At 44.6% G+C, this 19,643-nt stretch overlaps 1 protein-coding gene across 1 annotated transcript in view; it reads right to left on the bottom strand.

Moving 5' to 3' along the window:
* The window catches only part of LOC125746725 (A disintegrin and metalloproteinase with thrombospondin motifs 19-like), a 72,625-nt gene that overhangs the window by 9,920 nt on the left and 43,062 nt on the right, over positions 1-19,643 (bottom strand). The window contains exons 12-20 of the mRNA XM_049021075.1: positions 16,394-16,539; positions 15,411-15,565; positions 9,073-9,200; positions 7,290-7,410; positions 5,433-5,483; positions 5,045-5,125; positions 3,501-3,658; positions 1,512-1,674; positions 323-458 (exon numbers count right to left, since the gene is read on the bottom strand). Coding sequence (XP_048877032.1) covers positions 323-458; positions 1,512-1,674; positions 3,501-3,658; positions 5,045-5,125; positions 5,433-5,483; positions 7,290-7,410; positions 9,073-9,200; positions 15,411-15,565; positions 16,394-16,539 — 1,139 coding nt within the window. The remainder of the gene's footprint in view (positions 1-322; positions 459-1,511; positions 1,675-3,500; positions 3,659-5,044; positions 5,126-5,432; positions 5,484-7,289; positions 7,411-9,072; positions 9,201-15,410; positions 15,566-16,393; positions 16,540-19,643) is intronic.

Genomic DNA, 19,643 nt, shown 5'->3' with positions numbered 1-19,643 from the left:
TCACCAAAAGGACTGCAGGACAGCAGTGAGTGTCCCAGAATCCTCATCTACACCTTCACAATACTCCTCTCTTTTGCGACGTTACTGAAGATGGCCCACTGCAGGAGTATTGCCCTGAAAAAAATCACCGATGGCCACCCTGGTACTGATGGGTTATCGGGTAGCTTCTGCTCCAATGAGCTCTCCCCTACAGCGTCATGTGATAACGTTACTGCGAATGAGCCTGTCAGAGGCTGCGCATTCAGGCAAGCATGACGACAGCTAAGCAGAGAGAAGAACTCTTGGCTGCGATTATACTCGGTGAAAGCGTAGGCCCGCATACCTCGTCTGGCAGGGCTGCTCGTTGCACTTGCGGACCTGTGGCTCTGGTCTAGTCAGGTGACGACACTTCCTGTTGTCCACCAGGCTTGTTGTCTTGTTGATGATCTTGGTGCAGGTGACTGTGGATCTCCTTTCCCCTGGAAACATCATAAATATCACATGACACAAACTAAACACTTTTGAAATTGAAAATGTAAATGTTTCAAAAACTCCATTTTGATTGTTTATTTGACTGACTGAAATTGACCCAATCGGCTTCAGTGAAAATATTTTTGGGCTGTTTATATGACAAGATTTTTGGTGTTTTTTTTTTTTTTTTATCAGAAAATAACTTTTTATTTTAATTTAAATCCCTGTTTGACAACCCGTCACACTAATGCAGAATGAAGCAGTCAATATAACAGTGCTGTAAGAAGTCATACATCAGAGCATGACATCAAAATCAGCAGCAGCAGAGATGTAACTTGTTCCTGGATAAACCTACATGTATGGCAAAAACAAGGAGACAAAGGCCACTTTATAGGAAAAATGACCCGGAAGCAGCATATACAGACTCAGTAATAGTTTAGCTTTAGCGCTAGTCTTGGTGAAGATGCAGCCTCCTTGTGGAAAATACCATTTGAAACTCTGTAAGGGGGGCAATGAGGATAAACTTGCGATAAATTCATGATCACTCTGCGGTTAATGGAGAATCTGGCAGTGAGCAGGATTACTGCACACTGTTAATCGCTTCTTGGTTTAACTCAATAAGAACCCAATAAAACAACCAATGGGATTTGGCTCAAGGCACATCTTCCACTCCCCCGCTCAACTGAGTCCTGCAATGTCTGAAATACCAGTTTCTTCTGCTCTTTCATATTCCATTTACAGGCCTACTTGTAGGAAATGACAGTAGACCAAACTCTGAAGATTTGAAGATACCTTTTAATTTCAACTGGCCTCATAATGAATAAATATTTGTGGTTTCCCTGATGATAACTTTGAAATTGTGTTCTATCATGTAGTTTCGGGAAACCCAATAAAAAGGCCAGGATTCAGGTGTTTGAGGTTGCTGTATAAATATGACAATCACACGTGATGAATAACATGTTAAAAATATATACTTTGAAGTGTTTCCTCTTTAGAGAGATTACTTGAAACATGTCTTCTGAACAGGAAATGACAGGTTTCAGCTGAAGCAATCCTGGTACCTCCTCCGCAGACAGCATGGCAGTCCTCCCAGCCTGAGTGGGTCCACATGAAGATGGGCTCGCTGGCCTTGCTGGCCAGGCCTTTCTGGGACTCCGGAGTCTGCTCCATGGGTATGATGTACTCATAATGGATTCCATAGCTCTGGTTTGTTAAGAGCAGCACCTGCCGTGACATCATACACCTTGAGGCGCTCAAGCAAAGTCTCTGAAACTCATACTGCAATGTTGTAGGAGCGTTTTCAACCGGACAGAATCCCTCCTGCTACTTCAGATAAGGAGGTCGGTTACTTAACACAGTGTTTCTCAAACCGGTCCTCAGGCACCCCCAGATGGTCCACCTTTAAAATGTCGACTGTCTAGCAGGGAGCTAGGAGGGAGCAAAAACGTGGACTGCCTGGGGGTCCCCCGAGGACCAGGTTGAGAAACACTGACTTAACCTATTATCTGCTAGTATTTCCCTAGGATGACACCAGCAGGCCTTCCACAAACATGAGGAGTATCAGGGAATTCCTCAAAACCGACTCGCTGAATCTACTGTCCGTAGTTTCACCACACGCTGTTTTTTTTTCATGTACAACAGCAACGTATCTTTATCATTTACAGCTCAAGACCCGCGACCCGGACTAGGATAAGTGGTTAGAGGACATATGGATGGATTTACTGTTAAGCTTTAAGAGTTACACTGTTAAATAAGAAGATGAAAATACACACGATTCCTGTCATCTTAACGTTATAAAAATGCAAAGCTCTGTTCAAACGACGTTTCGTTCTGCTCAGTCATATTTAAAACCACTTGCCAAATGCAATCCCCCAACATTTATCTCCTCTCCACAGACTCCACCAGAGTCCTGATCTGCAGCCTAGTGCACAGACCTCCAACACTTTAATCCAATTAGAGGCGCTAGTGAATCCCAAAGGCTTGACAGGAGGTAATCCTGTTAAACTGATAACCTAGTAATCTCACACACGACAGAGTGGAAAAGGTCAGCTATTGATTAGATTCATCCCAGCTTCCATTCCAATAGCACACTGATCACTAATAGCGATTTAGCTTTGTTATCCAAAGCGAAAAAAGACACAAATTTCTAATTATTTTTCAAAGGCTACAATGGTGTTTGTACGTTTTTATAAGAAGTCAAACAAAATAACTTTTGTGAGGCAGCACAGAGCAATATTATATACTCGGTGGCCAGTTCATTAGCGACACCAGCTAATTAATGCAAAAATGCATGTCTGAAGAGCAAGTCATGTGATTATAGTGCAAACAGTATGCAGACGGGGGCCAGAGGTTCAGTTATTGTGCAGATAGAGAACGACTAAGGGGGGTGTTTGAGTTCATTAAATTAAATGAGGTATGATTGCTGGTGCCAGACATGATGGATCCAGAATCTCAGAAATAGATTCCTCCTGTGATTTTCATGCACTGCAATTTACAGTTTACAGAGAATGGTGTTATGAACCGAAAACAGCCAGTCAATGGCGTTTATGTGTCCAAAGAAACACCCTGTTAATGAGAGAGATTGGACAAGAATAGCCAGATATGTTCAAGCTAACTAAACTAACAGCTCAGTACTGCAGTGGGGGGCAGAAAATCTGTGAGCGGCCATCTATTGTGGTATCATTATCAGTGAGTTACACAGTGAATCAGCGAGTAATAATTTATTGCAATTTCACCATGAGTGAGTTATGTCATAATGAGTGAATGACCACAATAGCAGTAGTTGTAATGCGACATTGAATTATTAATGTCAGAATGGCAGGAGATTTATGGTGTCACAGTAAGCTAACTAGTAATAGATTAACACTATGATTCTGTTGCAGTTCTGGCACGGAGAATAACATATTCCAAGGGATGAAACCACTGTTTTGTGCATAATAGTTAGCCACAAAGTTTGGTATCCAATCTCCATGTTTTTTCAAATTCAGATTCAGTCCTGATACTGTAAGTGTAAAGGGTGATCTAAGGGTAAAACACAGGCATGTTCTTACCATGAGATGCAGAGGGGATGTGGTTGGACCTTTGGCTGACATCTTCTCCCATAATCCCCTTCTGACATAGTGGACTGTCGTGCCAGCAATGTTGAAAGAGCCTGGGTGCTCGATTTTCCAGTCGCTGTTGATGGAATGCTTGCTGGTGTCCTTAAGTGCTGCAAAGCATGCAAGTCATTCACAGTTACTAAACCATGTCCATTGTGAACACACTCTAATTGAATATACAGATGGACAGATCATGTGTAAATAAATTATAGCTAATGTAAGATCTTTTTTAACCAAAGAACAAAGGGGGACACGGCACTAAGCTTCAGATGACAGCTGAGAGTCGATGTTTTAAGAGGTGACTGTCCTATGGAGCCAGAATGACTGCTTAAAATGTATCTTTTCAGGAGTACGTACAGGGGCGGGATCAGAGGGGCACTGGTTCCAGCTGAAAGCTGATTGGCCCGCAACATTCCCCTTCCCTGTCACTCACTGATTTGAAACACGTCATTGTTTAATCATAAGATTGGCGTCTTCTGAACCCCACCTTAAATCCTAGAAGGGCCCCTGTATCCTATATAACAAAATTGATTCAAATGGGGGGAGTGTTATCCACTTTCATACAGTGTTTTAATTTTATGAAAATTAAACATATACATTACATTTTATTGTTATAATGTATGAAGAAGTGTAGTGTACACCGCTTTTACCTAGTTGCCCCCCCCCCAACCTGAGGCCACCTAGGATGCAAGCAGCCTGGGACAGAGCTAACTTGGACACCGGTGGGGGTCGTGTTGCACCCCACTGAATGATGGGAGCAATTCCGTGCGGTTTGGCCTCGCTGGTGGGCGAGCCGCCCCCCTAGTAGCTGTCAGCTGATACGTATTACAGCTCCTTCGACTCAATCACTCCCACATGAGAAATGGGGGGGGTGTGAACACACATACAGAGGGATGAGAGTTTCTCTGCGTTTTAAGAACATTATGCGTCAAGTTGGTACAAGTCTGTATAAAAACATAACAATTACAACAATAAAAATAATTATAATAATTTTGGTCTTGTGGAGATCTGGTACATAGACTCTGTGATCAAAAGTGTTGTAAAGGCAGTTCTCGGCTGACATATGTAATCTGTTCCACAAACCCTTACGTAAGTCTAATTTTACGCAAGTCGGATTTACCGCCCACCCCCCCCATGCCATTCAGGACACCTTATAGCAAAAATCAGATAAACAAGAAATATACTAGTAATATGTACTAAAGAACACATATTAAATAAATGAAAAGTGAAAATTACGTAAACTCTGCATAAGTGTGGATGTAATTAAGTCGGTTTTACGTGCGTTGAATGCTGCCTGTATATACATGTCTGGTGTGACTGTGGTCAAAGTATTTCACTGTAACTGTACCCCAGGACTGTCTGGTGCTGTGGCATGGAAGCGCATGAAAACATTTGCCAATGATGACAGAAGTGAATTACTGTAAGTTTAACGTTGAGGCAAAGAAATAATAGGGAATGTGGATCAGAAGAGGTTAGGAGGGTGTGCAAATTCCTACCAAGGTAGCTCTGCGCTGGCTTCCCCTCCACCACCCTAATCCTCCTCGCTCCGGTGGGAATGACCACGGCCTCCACATAGCCTGAGGAACGGACAATAGACAGAGATGAGGGGGGGGGAGGTGTCGCCCCCTCCTGATGGAAGTGAGACAAACACACTTCCCAGCACCGAGGTCCCAAATCTGTCACTCATGAATGAGTGGCTCCATGATTCTTTTTCAGACATTAAGTATTAAGGGAAAGACAAGCATAAAATCAAGATATGGTACGGGGGGGGGGGGATTGTATTTTTTGGTTTGGTTGTGTGGTTGGAAGATGGATTGAATGTATAAGCAGATGAGATGGACAGGCAATGTGTTCGTTTCATGCATCCATCTCCTAACCACTTACCCTGGTGAGGCTCACTGGAAAAGCCAGAGCCAACCAGCTTCATCCGTCTGTCTGTAGTTTTTAAGAAAAATGTATTTACCTTCTTTGTGCCTTCTTATAAATGCAAAATAATGCCATTATTAGGTCATGCAACGACCATTGGCACAACATCCATCCATCCATCCATCCATCCATCCATCCATCCATTTTCCAAACCGCTTATCCTCCTGGGTTGCGGGGGGGTCCGGAGCCTATCCCGGAAGCAATGGGCACGAGGCAGGAAACAACCCAGGATGGGGCACCAGCCCATCGCAGGGCACACACACACCAGTCACTCACACATGCACACCTATGGGTAACTTTGGCCATTTACACAACGTCGAAAAAACAAATCAATTCAGACATGAAATCCCTCCTAAGCCAAATCCTTCAGAAAAGAAACTCGGTCCAGCTTTTTGGGGAATCCAGTACTGTCATGTTAGATGCCGTGCTGATTTAGTGTAGGCGTCCTTTGATTGGGTTACACGGCTCGGTTATTGTTAGACACGGGGAGCTCCAGACGAATGACCCGCGCTGCTGCTTTTAGGCAGCCCCCTCTCATTTTTCGGGTTTCTCCTTTGCTCTGCTTTGCACTGCTATGGCTGGTCTTGCTCAGCGTCAATTTCTGCCATTTGCTCTGCCTTGGCAGCCCTAGAGATGCTAGAGGAGGCCGTTATAACCCCTTTCAGCCACGTCGGTCAAGAAACGGTGAGACATCCAAAGCTGAGGGTGTTGCGTAAACTGGCTTGTTTATCCATTCTGTTCATACGGCAAATGGCTGTGTATGTTCCTGCTCGCTCCCTTTGTTAGACATAAACAATCGTTAATGGAGACCCCACGCACGAGTAGGCTTTACGTTTATTTGCAACAAGCCTGAATGTGTGGCGTAGCGAGAACGACACACACGTAAACACAGCAACACAAACCGCCTGGGGATTCTCTGCAGCAAACCTCATAATAAATGGCAATGTTTACTGAATTTTTAAATTGTATCTCTGCGCATAAATTTTGGTGTAATGGAAGGATATATACTTGTTAAATTCTTGTACCAACACCAGACATCCTGCCTTCCCAGCACTGGAAATCCACCCATCTTCCTAACCCTGATTCAGGAGTGGGGGGGGGGGGGTTGGACCCAATCCCAGGCAGCATAGGGCACAAGGCTGGGGAACACCCTGGATGGGATGCCAGACAGCACAGGCCAAACACTCACACTATGGACCATACAGCGACACCAAGCCACCTAACTGCAGCAGAATACACACACAACATAGGACCAGGATTTGAACTCCCAGCAGTAGACATGCAAGGCATTGGCGCAGTACGATGAGCCACCATGCCACAAGTGAATGTCTGATATTTTTCTTGGGTAGGGGGGGCTGTTCTGTTGGTGTGGTTAAATTTTGGAGCACATTTGGAAGCCACAGATGAATAACTGCGCTTAGGGAACCAGTTTCCCAGGAAACATCAGTTTATTACGCGTGATGGATAGAGCTTTACGAGAATGAATGGCGATGTCCCTGGATCTCCTGGGCACTCAGAGGATTTTCCTTTTAGACATCTGCAAGCTGGTGCAGGGTGTCTCCTGGATGTTCTGGGAGAACTGGCCTGTACAATACATACCTCTGCTTCAACTCAAGATTAGGAAGAAAGAAATGGCTGTTGGACCATTCAGGCACTTAGTGTCAATTTCAGCAGTTCATCTCCAGCTGTTAGCATTGAAATATGGGTCTGGACAAACATCTCATACACACCACATGGAAAGTACTAGCATACACAATGAAAGGCTTTCAGCTAAGACAGACTGCATCTGACTGGAGAGGTAGCTGATTGGCATACCTGGCCCACTGGTGTGGTTGAAGTCTCCTTTAATGACCTTGCAGGATTTCCCGTTTCCATTACAGACTCCGCAGTGGTCTTCCCTTACCGGGGATCCCAGGATGTCATCACAACCCACCTTCTGGAGAGGTCAACAAGAAAAGGCGAAGTAAGCAGTAATTCATCCCTCAGACAACCCCAGGCCAGATATACGGCAGATATATGGAGGCGAGGTGTGTGTGACTTCTGCAAATTGTTCGATTCAACTTTTCAGGCTGGGGGCACAAACCAGTCAGCTGGATGACATAAATCAGGCATGAATTTCAGCAGCAAGGAAACACTGGTTTTCATCGCTGCTCAGCTATGAATTTGTTTAACTTTCAAAATGGTTACATAATTATTCAAATAGCTATAGTGGTGCCTATACAAGCTGTTTAATAACCATAGGAAACACAATGTTATGTTATGTTATGAGACATACAACTGAGAAGACAACATCAACAAGTCCATGAAACAACAGGTTAAGGACCTTGCTTTAGGGCCCAAAGGCAAAATCACGCTGCCTACCCCGTGGACACCCCCAAGTTATTTCAGGAATGCTGAAATCCTAAAACTGTACATCATCTGAGCGACTTTTCGGTATTAGAAAACTGAAGAATGACCTGATGTGTTTGGCACTAAAGTAAGGGGAGATTATGGCCGTCACCTGCCCGAACTGCGATGTCGGGACAGACAGCGGTACTCGTCGTGTAACCTGCCACGATGCGCCTAACGACGGAATCATATTTCTGCTTGCAAAGCTAATCGCCTGTGTGTTTGGTTTTTTTTGTTGTTGCATGTTTTTTTCTCCTTCTGGGAAATTGCCCCATTTGAAAAGCGTCTCGCAAATACGGCACGTATCTCCATCCTTCTGGGGCCCATAAAAATGATGCAAGGTGGTTTGGGATTTCAGAGGTTCATGTTGGACGAATAATTTACAGGCCATCTTACAGACAAATGGCAGAGTCTGCTTACACAGATGACCGCCTCAAAGGACCTTCTTTTATTTAAAGAATAAACGTCGGCGGCCTTTGTAACCTAAACCTCAGCTTCAATCAGACAGCACTGAGCAATGTGGGCTTTTTGCAACTGAACAATAAACTATAACACAGATTTATTTGATAAGTGAATTCATTCCCATCCACATTTCACGTTAGCATACATTATACATTGAGTACTTTTCTATGACATTAAATTAAATAAACTGCCATGGTCTTTGATAATACTGTTTTTTTTTACTAAGTTCAAAAATCAGTATCAATATAACAAATGTTGAGGTAGTACAATACTAACATTTGCTTAGATATCTGAGTGACAGATAATTGTCATTTTATCTATAACATTGTATTCTAGTTAAATTAGCACAGACTGGGGTCTATACCCATCTGGCTTGTGATATTTCCAGATATTTCTACTGATGATGTATTCAAGCACAAGGTGTTAAGGTGAAGTCTAGTGATGTCATATTCAAAACCAGAATGTCACACCAGATTCTGCTGATGTCATAATCAAGTCCCAGGAGCTACCGCAAAACTTGCTGATGTTATACTAAAGCCAGACATGCTGTAACAAAGCCTGCTGATGCTAAAGTTAGGTCCAGGATATCACACCAAAGCCTGCTGACGCTGTAATCAAGTCAAAGATGCAGCTGTCAAAATCAAACCCGAGATTAAATAGTGAAGCCTTTTTATGCCATAATCAAGCTCAAGATGTCATAATCAGGATATCATGATGAAGCCAGAAAAAAACAAGTTCAGGGACACACCTGACATGTCCCATTGGCACAAATACCAGTTTCCTGTGGGCCACAGTAGGTTCCATCCAGGACCTTCTCTGCTACCAGGACAGGTTGCTCCTTCCCAGATGTTGAGCAGAAGAGGGCACATGGCTTCTCTAGGGGAGAAGGAAGAAGCAAAGTCATTCATCTCTCAGCTTAGTCTTCCAAGGCGTGTAACAGCATTTAGCTACTGGCACATCCAGTATATAATACAAAAATGTTTATAGTTTAGGGGCAGGCAAGTCTGATCCTGGAGTGCTGGTCTCCAGGAGGTTTTCCATCCTACCTGATGAATTCCTATCTGCCTGAGATCAGGTGTGGTCCATCAGAGATCAGGTAGGATGGAAAAGCTGCTGGATACCGGCACTCCAGTATTAGGTTTGCCTACCCCTGTTTTACCATATAAACCAGCATCGCTGATCATCAAAAGACTTATGACACATTTTACACATTCCACACCCTGCATCTCGAGGAGGTGATTGGATCAATTCCACATCTGTAGAAATGACATCATTCTATGGAGAGTCCTGATATAAAACAGCTTCACGGATCCTATCTGAATTGTGCTTTGTCTTTGTCTGTGCATGAGGAGTTCATGTGTAATCAAGACAATTTTCAATACTTATCTTTTCTGTTATGTGTGGCAAAATGGGGTGACATTTCTGTTAAAATAAGACACAATCACATGGCTTGTAGTGAAAGTTTCACCCACGCGAAGAATGGAAGCGAAAGCTAAGTAAGCTTCCGTAACAGCATAATAAAATACAAAAAAGAGCCAAAACTTTTATAAACACTACGATGACATCACCAGAAACCCCACTGATTTCTTTAGTTCAAAACATGTTTGCTTATCACTCTCCTGAACAACAAGCTAGCTTTCATCTGGCATAAAGCATGCAGAATGCAGCTGAATAAAAAAAGAAAAATACAGCTAAAAGAAACATAATTTAATGCCAAATACTTGCTAAATCACAGCAATGTGATTCAACTCAGCCAACTAAACTATGAAACATAATCACATGAAATGTCACAGGAAGAGACAGGTCTCATTAAAAACAAAATAGATACAGGCAGTCTGCATCGCCGAGTTTGGGAGCATATGGGTAATTTTGTGGGAAGATATATCTTCTGTAGCAGTGAGAGGGCCACCCTGAGCTGGGCTGTGTTGCATGACCCCGTGACCCCCTAAATCTGCAACTTAAGAATGTTTTTGTGTCTTGTTGCCTGGGGTTCATGCCAGACAGGTGAAAGGGTAAAGGTCAGATATAGAAGGACTTCCTGAGGCTGAGGGGCGAGGGGGTCAGAGTATTCAGTTTGGGGAGGTGGGATTTAGGTGGGGACAGGGCTGTAGCCAGGATTTTTTAAATACCGAGGTTATAGTCTAAGCCCATCCTAGGTATGCCCCATACACTGTCAGAGTACCGCTTTCTACCTTTCCTTGGCACTAGAGCTGTACCCTAATGGTCTGTCAATTGTACCCTAGTTGTAGGTAAATGTACCTATTAGTTTAATTTAAGGTAAAGAATGGAACTATGAGGAATATCCCCAAGGTACAAACAACATTAATGTACCCCCAATGGTACAAAAAAAATCCTCATAATTCATTTCTGTACCTTAAAAGGTATAATTACATAAAGCTAGGGTACAATTGGCAGACCCTCCAGGGTATAGCCTCAGTGACAAGCAAAAGTACAAATGGGTACTCTTTTTTCTGACAGTGTCATGGTCTGTTATTGGAGTTGCAGAAAAAATACTGAGGACTGGTCCTCTGTGTCCTCAGTGGCTGGTATAAGTATGGGGGGGGGAGAATGCATTCTGGGAAGATTTACGTAGAACAATCTTGGAAGCATTCAGGACGCCAATCCATAGAAAAGCCTCAGAAAGGAGGTTCTCCAGAACAGGGATCTCAAAAACCAAAAGTAGCAGACTCACAGGTGAAAAAGGTACAACGTTAAAAAGCTGGACCTCTGAGACACAATGTGACGGAGCTCGTCTGGCGGAGCTACCAGCCGCAGACACATGCATGGTGCAGTGCTACCAACATTAGCAGACTCGGCCGAAGCAGAACTACGTTAACAGCAAACCAGTCAGAATATCAAAGCCAGAATTGCCACAGTAAATAAGAACCAGGTCCCAGTGTGGTCACTCCCACAAACACTGCAGTCAATCAAGCAAGCAGGATCCACCACAACCCATTCCAGACTTCCACAGACCATGTGGAGGACCTGAAACTGCAATAGATCCCGTTATGCACTTTTAGGGAGCTTTTAAGGACTTTGGTACATAAGGCACAGTCATTCCACATGAAATTTTCTGGATGTCAGAAAGAAAACCAGACCATAGCCCAGGTATATGGGACGGAACCTCTTCCCCAGTAGTGGAGGATAAGATAAAATAGACATCGTATGAGGTCATATAAATTCATTTCACAGAAAAGTGAAAGAAATAATGAAAAATGGAACATAGAAGAGTATAATAGAGTATAACTAACATACTGAAGGTGCTATCTGCCTTGCTTGTATATCAGCTTGTTAAAAAGGATCTGCTAAATAAAGGATTCAGTGTCAATGTGGGGCATACTGTCTCATGGGGTCTGCCAGGCAGATACACGTCCATCAACATCACCACCGGCAACAGAGTGCCTCCAGGTCTTTGGAATATCTCGGGAGGAGCTGGGAATCACAGGGGCAGCATTCAAACGGACAAACCCTGGAGCCATAAGATGACAGAAGTACTTACTGGAATCTTATAACCCTCACAAGCTCAAGAACACACTCCCAGGATCTTACTGGCGCCCTGTGATAGTTGGGAAAGTAATTAGCTTGTGGTGACGTACCTAGTAGCTAAAAATTTTGTTTCGAGACGGACTGTACTGCTCTGAAGCACAAAGGGGCGGTGTGCGGTTCAGCAGGTTAGGCCCGTGATCGGAAGGTCGCTGGTTTGAATCCTGTGCCTAGCTGAAAAGCCACATCTACACTGGGCCCTTGAGCACTCAGCCCCCTAAAAAATAATGCACACACGACTAAATCAAGACCCAAGTTTGCTCTCACCTCTACATGTGCATGTCTTCAAAAGGAGTGTAGTCACTAACATACCTGTTCTCATACTAATACAAAAGGCATATAAAGGAGGTGCTTGGGGAAAATAGTTGGTTTAAGCATTATTATTGGATTCCTTTGGAACATCTCAAAGACGTGAATCCATAGATCACCACTGACTTCAAATAAATGAAACTGGTGTTTGCAGAGATTTTAATACCATTTTGTTTCAAGCTTGGAGGATGTCTGCTGGGGGTGGTGCAGTGGTTAGCACTGTTGCCTCTCACCTCTGGGACCTGGGAACTGGTCTCCACCATAGCTCCATGTGTGTGGAGTTTGCCTGTTCTCTCTGTGTCGCCATGGGGCTTCCTCCAGATACTCCGATTCCCCACCACAGTCCAAAAACATACTAAGATGAGTTGGAGTTACCAAATTCATTCTAGGTGCGAATGACGTGTGCTCTGCGATGGGTTGGCACCCCACCCTGGGTTGTTCCCTGCCTTGCAGCCATAGGCTCAGGACACCCCCCCCCCCCCCCCCATCAGTGCATTCATGTATTTCATAGCGGAAATGCAACAAACTAAATTTCCACATTGAAAAGCTTGTGCGGAGGTAGGGATTTCAGTGCCTCTTCAAACTGCTGAATGGAGGCAGAACAGCTGGGCGTGAGCCATCTGTTGTCTTATAAATACACGATCTTATCTTAACAGCAGTCAGAATGTTTAGAGAGCAAAATATGTTTAAGCTGATTGCATTTATTCGACTCGTGTGAGCCAGGACACAGCTAACTCCAACAGCGAGAAATGCTCCCAGATCAGATATGCACTGGTACGTCTAGCGGAGACGGACCGCCGATGCCACATCTTTAAGCACTTATGCGTGAATGGACCAGATGCACAGGTTTATTCTGCTCCTTGTAATGGGCAGTGCCAGGGCTTGGCGCAGGAATCAGCATACAGTCACTGCAGCATAACCCCAGGCCGGGGCATACCATTCTCTTACGTAGGGTGGGCTCAGCCAGTCTCCAGAACTTGCCATCTCAGAAATTGTAGTCACTCCCCCCCCCCCACCCATGCAAACACCAAGAAATCCACACTCCAGCTTGTGCATAATTACAAAGCTCGTTTTCCCCCCCAAAACAACACAAATACCATGCTGTACTCAAGCATGCCCCCGTTATGACTTCACAATGATAAGTGATTAAAATAAAATATTGCGGACATTTAAGAAACCCTACTTCAAATTTATACAGCACTTCATCGAAACAGGATTTAATGTCATGGCTTGTTTTGATTGATGGACAGGCTATTTTACGATATTCAGAACTTTTAATTAAATACGGTTGTTTCTTAATGTACGCATGCCTGGACTAGTTTCTCATCTTAAGAGTATATCCATTGCCCTGGATACCCATGCTGTTAGTTAACTCTGTGCCTGACCAGTGCACATACATATCTGAATGTTATTAAGATAGAATAATGGATATCAAGCTGCTTACAAGCCTACATGGCGTAAGTACACTATACCCCAGCAGCATTTGAAATGGACAGATTCTTTGTTTAAATGCAGTATATTCACACACATGGTTACAAATCCTTCCCTAACAATAATTCTACCTTGTATCTTAAAAGCAAGACTGATACATAAAGACTCTTTTTGTACTTTTTCAGTTTAGAAAATTATGGGCTATGGCTCGGATAGTATTGAAAGTTAGTAAACTTGAATTGTTTAATGTGAATATCGGTCTTGGGGGCGGCATGGTGGTGCAGTGGTTAGCACTGTTGCCTCACACCTCTGGGACCCGGGTTCGAGTCTCCGCCTGGGTTACATGTGTGCGGAGTTTGCATGTTCTCCCCATGTCGTCGTGGGGTTTCCTCCGGGTACTCCGGTTTCCCCCCACAGTCCAAAAACATGCTGAGGCTAATTGGAGTCGCTAAATTGCCCATAGGTGTGCGTGTGTGAGTGAATGGTGTGTGAGTGTGTCCTGTGATGGGCTGGCCCCCCATCCTGGGTTGTTCCCTGCCTCGTGCCCATTGCTTCCGGGATAGGCTCCGGACCCCCCGCGACCCAGTAGGATAAGCGGTTTGGAAAATGGATGGATGGATGGAATATCGGTCTTTTTCCTGCTAATTTGGTGAGCTTCACAATGATTCTTCTTTTTCCATGAGTAATAAACACCACAGGGTTTTGTCTCTAAATGACACAGGTTACTTTCAACACTGCATTGACAGTAAACATCGCTGTGGAATTAATGGGTCATGGGTCTGTGGCTATTTCCTGCCGGGACACCCAATCGATCGGCTGACCGTGGCACACAGCCGCCAACACGAATCACTGGTGAGAACCGGCCCTCTGCTGGGTATCTGCTAGCTGCTCACCCGACACCTAGTAAGGTTCTCGTGGGAGGAAAGGGCAGGGGGTATGCGGTTGTCGGGAGTGGGAGAAGGAATCTGGACTGTGTCCGTCACATGCCGAAGGTTTGGGAGAGGGAGAGAGAGAGAGAATGAGAGAGAGGGAAAGAGAGAGAGAGAGAGAGAGAGGGAAGCCTGGGGCAGCTGCATGAAAGAAGCATTGTGCTGGCCTGGCTCAGACAGTCTGAGCAGTGATGTAATTCTGTACAGCACCACTGAAAGTCTGTGTTTGTCATCCGAAATGCAGGCCTCAGATATCCGGGGCCGCAGCTAGGGGGCTGCCCCGCCGGCGCATTTCGGTGCATATCTGGTGCACACCGTGGCGTTAGGCCGGCAGCGAGTAGACGAAAGAAATACCTACGGCTGGGAGGGCCTAACAAAGCGGCCCTTGTGGGAAAAGATTTGTCTAGGATCACAGACACTGAGGGTTGGGAGATCTTGGCCAGTAAGCCCAACGAAAAAGCAATAGGGGGCGCCGCTGTGCAGCTACGGGCGACCAGGGCATAGCAGGTGATAGCAGCCTGGACCTAATTGCAATGCGGGGGACAGGAGCTAAAAAGCAGCCAGTCTGCTGATTTAAGTGTGTGTGAAATCCACCGTGTTGTGAGAGAGTTGCATATTAATACGATATTGACTACCAAAAATATTCAGCTTACAAGCACGCATTTGTGTGGGACCACAAGTAGTCACTACACTAGGGGGGCAGGGGACCCCAAGGTGACTTTCCAAGTTGGGCCCCCAGAAGCCCCTCTGTACGAACACATCACGACACACGATGTCATACGGGAACAGAGATCCATTACCCTGGATACCTATAATCTTGGCTAACTTGTTACCTGACCAGAGCAAACAAAGGGTCTTAATTTGGTGGCCTCACCGTCATCCATGACGGAGTACCAGCGGAGGGAGGGGCGGCCGAACGCCTGGCACTGAGCGTCCCGGAAGTCGGGCGTCCCCGTTGCACAGGACAGGTCCTCGCAGAGCTTGTACTGTAACTTCAGACCAGGACAGTCCCAGACTTTCCTAGCAGACCTGCATGAAGGCAAATGAAGGCTCATTATCTCACGTCGGAAAGCATAAACCCAGTGACGTTACTAATTCAGTCTAAAATCGACGTCTAATAGCTAAACCTTTGTTTTTTCAATTTTTACCATGTAAACAAGAAATATGAGATGGGAATTTATAAAAATAACACATTCTACTGCACCTGTTCTCATACTTACACAAATGACAAATAAAGCATCAAATATCTCCATTTATATTATGGTGATATATAGGGTAGGCCAAAAACAGGTATGCAATTTTTCTTTTACAGTACTGACTGGGTCATGTTCAGTCTCTTAGGCGTTTGAAATGTACTCCGTCAACGTTGATACATTCCTGGATCCTGTCCCTGACACACTTTAGCACACAAATCCTGGATAGGAGTAATGTCCACAAATGCTTGCGAGATGAACTCCTTCAATTCTTCCTCTGTGTGGAGCTTCATCTCAACAACCTTCTCCTTTTCTACACGCCAAGAAAAAGTCCATGGGTGTCAGGTCGGGTGAACGGAGTGACCAGTAATGTTGACACGTTGCCCGATCCAATGATGTGGAAAGGTTAGGTAGCTAAAGTGTGTCACAGTGTCAGGGACAGGCTGCAGAGATGTATCAATGTTGACAAAGGACATTTCAAACATCTAAGAAACTAAACAGGACCCAATAATAATTGCATACCTAATTGCATAACTGTGGCCGGTTGCCATGTTAAATCCACTTCTGAGATCACAGATAACTTTTTCATGGTCAATGTGCATCGTGACACCTTTCCTAAAGAGAGCAGGGACACTGCATAAATAATGTGGCGTAGACACAGTACCTGGGGCTCTCGCAGTCACGCTGTCGGGCCCGGACCCCCGTGCCACAGGTTCGACTGCAGGGGCCCCAGGATCCCCAAGTGCTCCACTGGCCCAGCATCTGCTCCGGTGGGACTACCCAGCTGACACATTTGCCATCCCGGCACCACTGTAAGAGAGCAGTGGTAATGCTAAGAATGCAGTGTTCACTGTGAAAGAGCGTCGGTAATGCTAAGAGTGCAGTATCCATTGCGACAAAGTGGCAGTAATGCCAGGAGTGCAGTAACCATCGCAACAGATCAGCGGTAATACCAGAAGTGCAGTATCCATCGTGACAGAGTGGCAGTAATGCTAAGCGTGCAGTAACCATCGCAACAGAGCAGCAGTAATGCCAGGAGTGCCAACAGAGCGCCAGGTGGCGCATTAGCGGCTCCGCCGTGTACCAGGTGGTGCATTAGCGGCTCCGCCGTGTACCAGGTGGTGCATGGCACGGAGGACACTACAGCGACCCAGGAGGAACCTGGATTCCGCCGTCGTGACATCAGCAAAAAAAATAACACAGACAATGCATTTTTGCCCTCACGCGTGTTTACACGTGCGCTGGCTTCGCGCGTTGAAATGTCGACTTGATGAGAGCCCTGTGGAGCATCAACGTTACTTGAATGCACATGCTCACAGCTGTTACCAAAACAATGGCCCGGTGTACAGTTTGACAGACCCATCCCTTAGTTACAGCATGCGGCGTGCCGGACAGGCTAGGGAACACAAAGCGTATAAGTCAAATTCCGAGCAGGAAGTGACACAGACCACCAGTGCTTCAGAGAAAGGGTGAAAGAAAACGAATCATGTTGACATTTAAATGACGGCTTATTCATTGTGTAAGGAGAGCAACATTGTGCAATGAAATAAAACAAATATTTTGCCAACAATCGTTAGCCAGCTAGCTGTTAGCTGTTGTTACTAAACCACTAAGGTGACACAGGAATTCATGACTGGCTAAAACTTTCAATTAAATTGTGTGTAAAACTAGGTCTGACATGCTGCTTCATATATGTATATATGTAACACTGGTGATGTGGATGTAATTAGTTTACAGTTGTATAAAGTAAGCTTGTTCTGTGTGAGAAGGGGAGAGAGTAGAATCAATTACACAGTTCTTCTGACTTAACACTTATGGAAAAGGTCAAATACTGCTGATTTTTCTAATCTCTCACATTGTGATAAATAATTCCGAAGATCATAAATTTTTCCCACAAACACATACAGTACATGTATATATCAAAACAGCAGGAGCTTGAGTGATTTAGTTCAAGATTCTAAAGCTTTAATTGAAACAATCCAGACAGCACAAGTTCTCGCAAGGTACATCAGTGCCAACGGTAACATTTTGGACAAATCATTATTTTGCACAAAGACATAATTGTTGCTGTATAGACGTAAAGAACACGTTTTTCTTTGTTCTTTTTATAGACAACCTGCCTGTTAGAATATTGGTATTATATATTTTTAGTTCTCATTGTCATTTCACTGTCCTCGACTGAGCTCTAGCTTAAATAAAGTTCATTCAGGCCCATGTCGTACAGCACTGGGATTTACGCGAGTCGTAAACGTGGCTTCTTTGAAGTGGGACTGCGTCGTGTTAATTGTCAGAGCCTGTACTATAAGTGACTCCAGCCCTCTTACTGAAATGTAACTGTTGGCTCAGACCTGTCTCTGGAGCCGAAACAGGCTGCCTCTCCTCCCAGTGTTTATAATATCTCTAAGACGATGTTACTCTCTAAACCCGAGAGCTCTCTCTCTTTCGGAAAACCTGATTTCACATAAAAGTAATATGCAGAGCTCTTTGGCCTGGCTCAAGTGGCGTGATACATTCTTTTTAAGAGAGCTTTTTATTGCTTAAATTTTTATAAAAAAATCACAAAAGATCTGCCTGACAAAGAAATGTTACTGTTAATCAGTATATTGCAGGGAACAGAAATTCAATAATGTTGTATGTTATTTTTATTTACAGTGGGACGAATCCACATCAAATAAAGGTTGCTTCCTCCTTTTAATATAACTGGAATTGCGGCCAGCAGTTGGCAGTTACACTTAATTCCATCCATTTTCCATAACCGCGTATCCAATGCAGAGTCACGGTGAGCCTGGAACCTATCCCACAATGCAAAGGGCAGCCTGTCTGGGATGCCAGACCATGGCAAGGCACACAGCACACAGCCCACCACGGACAATCCAGGGACACCACAGCACACAAACCACATGTTTCTGGACTGCAGGGTAAAAGCAGAGCCAAGGCAGGATCTGAACCCAGAACCCTGGAGGTGCGAGACCACCATACCACCCAGAAAGCCAGCCTGAATACCACACAATAAGCATTCTGAAATGCATAAGGCTGAGATTCACGTGGCTAAAGATTAACTAAAAAATGACAATGCCCTACATCTTATCATATAGGGTTATTGTTTTTTTATTTAAAAACTGACAGTTAACATGGTGACTCAGTGGGTTGGAGTGCTGCCTCTCGCTACCAGCGCTGTGAACTCGATTCTCACTCCTGGCTTTGCATCTCTCTGTGTTTAAGTGGCTTTCTTTGGGTATTCTGGTGCGCAGTCAGGTGGTTCTGTGTCTCTGAGTTGTGAGTGAGTGCCCTGTGATCGACGAGCATCTCATCGTGACTCCGCACTGGATAGACAGAAATGGACGATGCATGGAGATGAACCGGAAGATATCCAAGAACTCTCCATATCGATCATAGTACCACAGTAAGAGAAGGCAGTGGGCATGAATGCATAAACTTTGACCAACTGCAGTCCTTGCCTATATGAGAGTCTATATTATATCAAACCGAGTATCGAGCCCATCAGGTACAATCCCTTGGGTATAGCTGCATGGCTGCACTGTATCACACTTATACCAGAGTCACACTTATACCTACTTCGCTCCTTGACAGCTGAATGCTTGTTATTGTCGTATGTTGCTTTGGAGCATCTGCTAATTAAATAAATGTAAATGCATACAGCATACGAGCATCTGCTGCTCATTTAAACTGCCCCCCCCACTGTCCCCATTGTCACATTCACTGATAACAGCCACACTGCCAATACAGTCATATCCATTGCACATGTACTTTATAGCTCTGTCAGTGCTCTTCATCAACCACTGCATGTATTCTAGTTTTGTATTGTTTTGCACTGTCTTGCATCTTGTTGCATTGTCTTGTATTATTTTGCATTGTCTTGCATTGTTTTGTGCTGTTTTGTATTGTTCTGCACT

This window comes from Brienomyrus brachyistius, chromosome 7 (genome assembly GCF_023856365.1).
Source record: "Brienomyrus brachyistius isolate T26 chromosome 7, BBRACH_0.4, whole genome shotgun sequence".
Taxonomy (NCBI): Eukaryota; Metazoa; Chordata; class Actinopteri; order Osteoglossiformes; family Mormyridae; genus Brienomyrus; species Brienomyrus brachyistius.
Note: the sequence above shows the minus strand (reverse complement) of the source record. Positions and strands in the feature narration are given on the sequence as shown.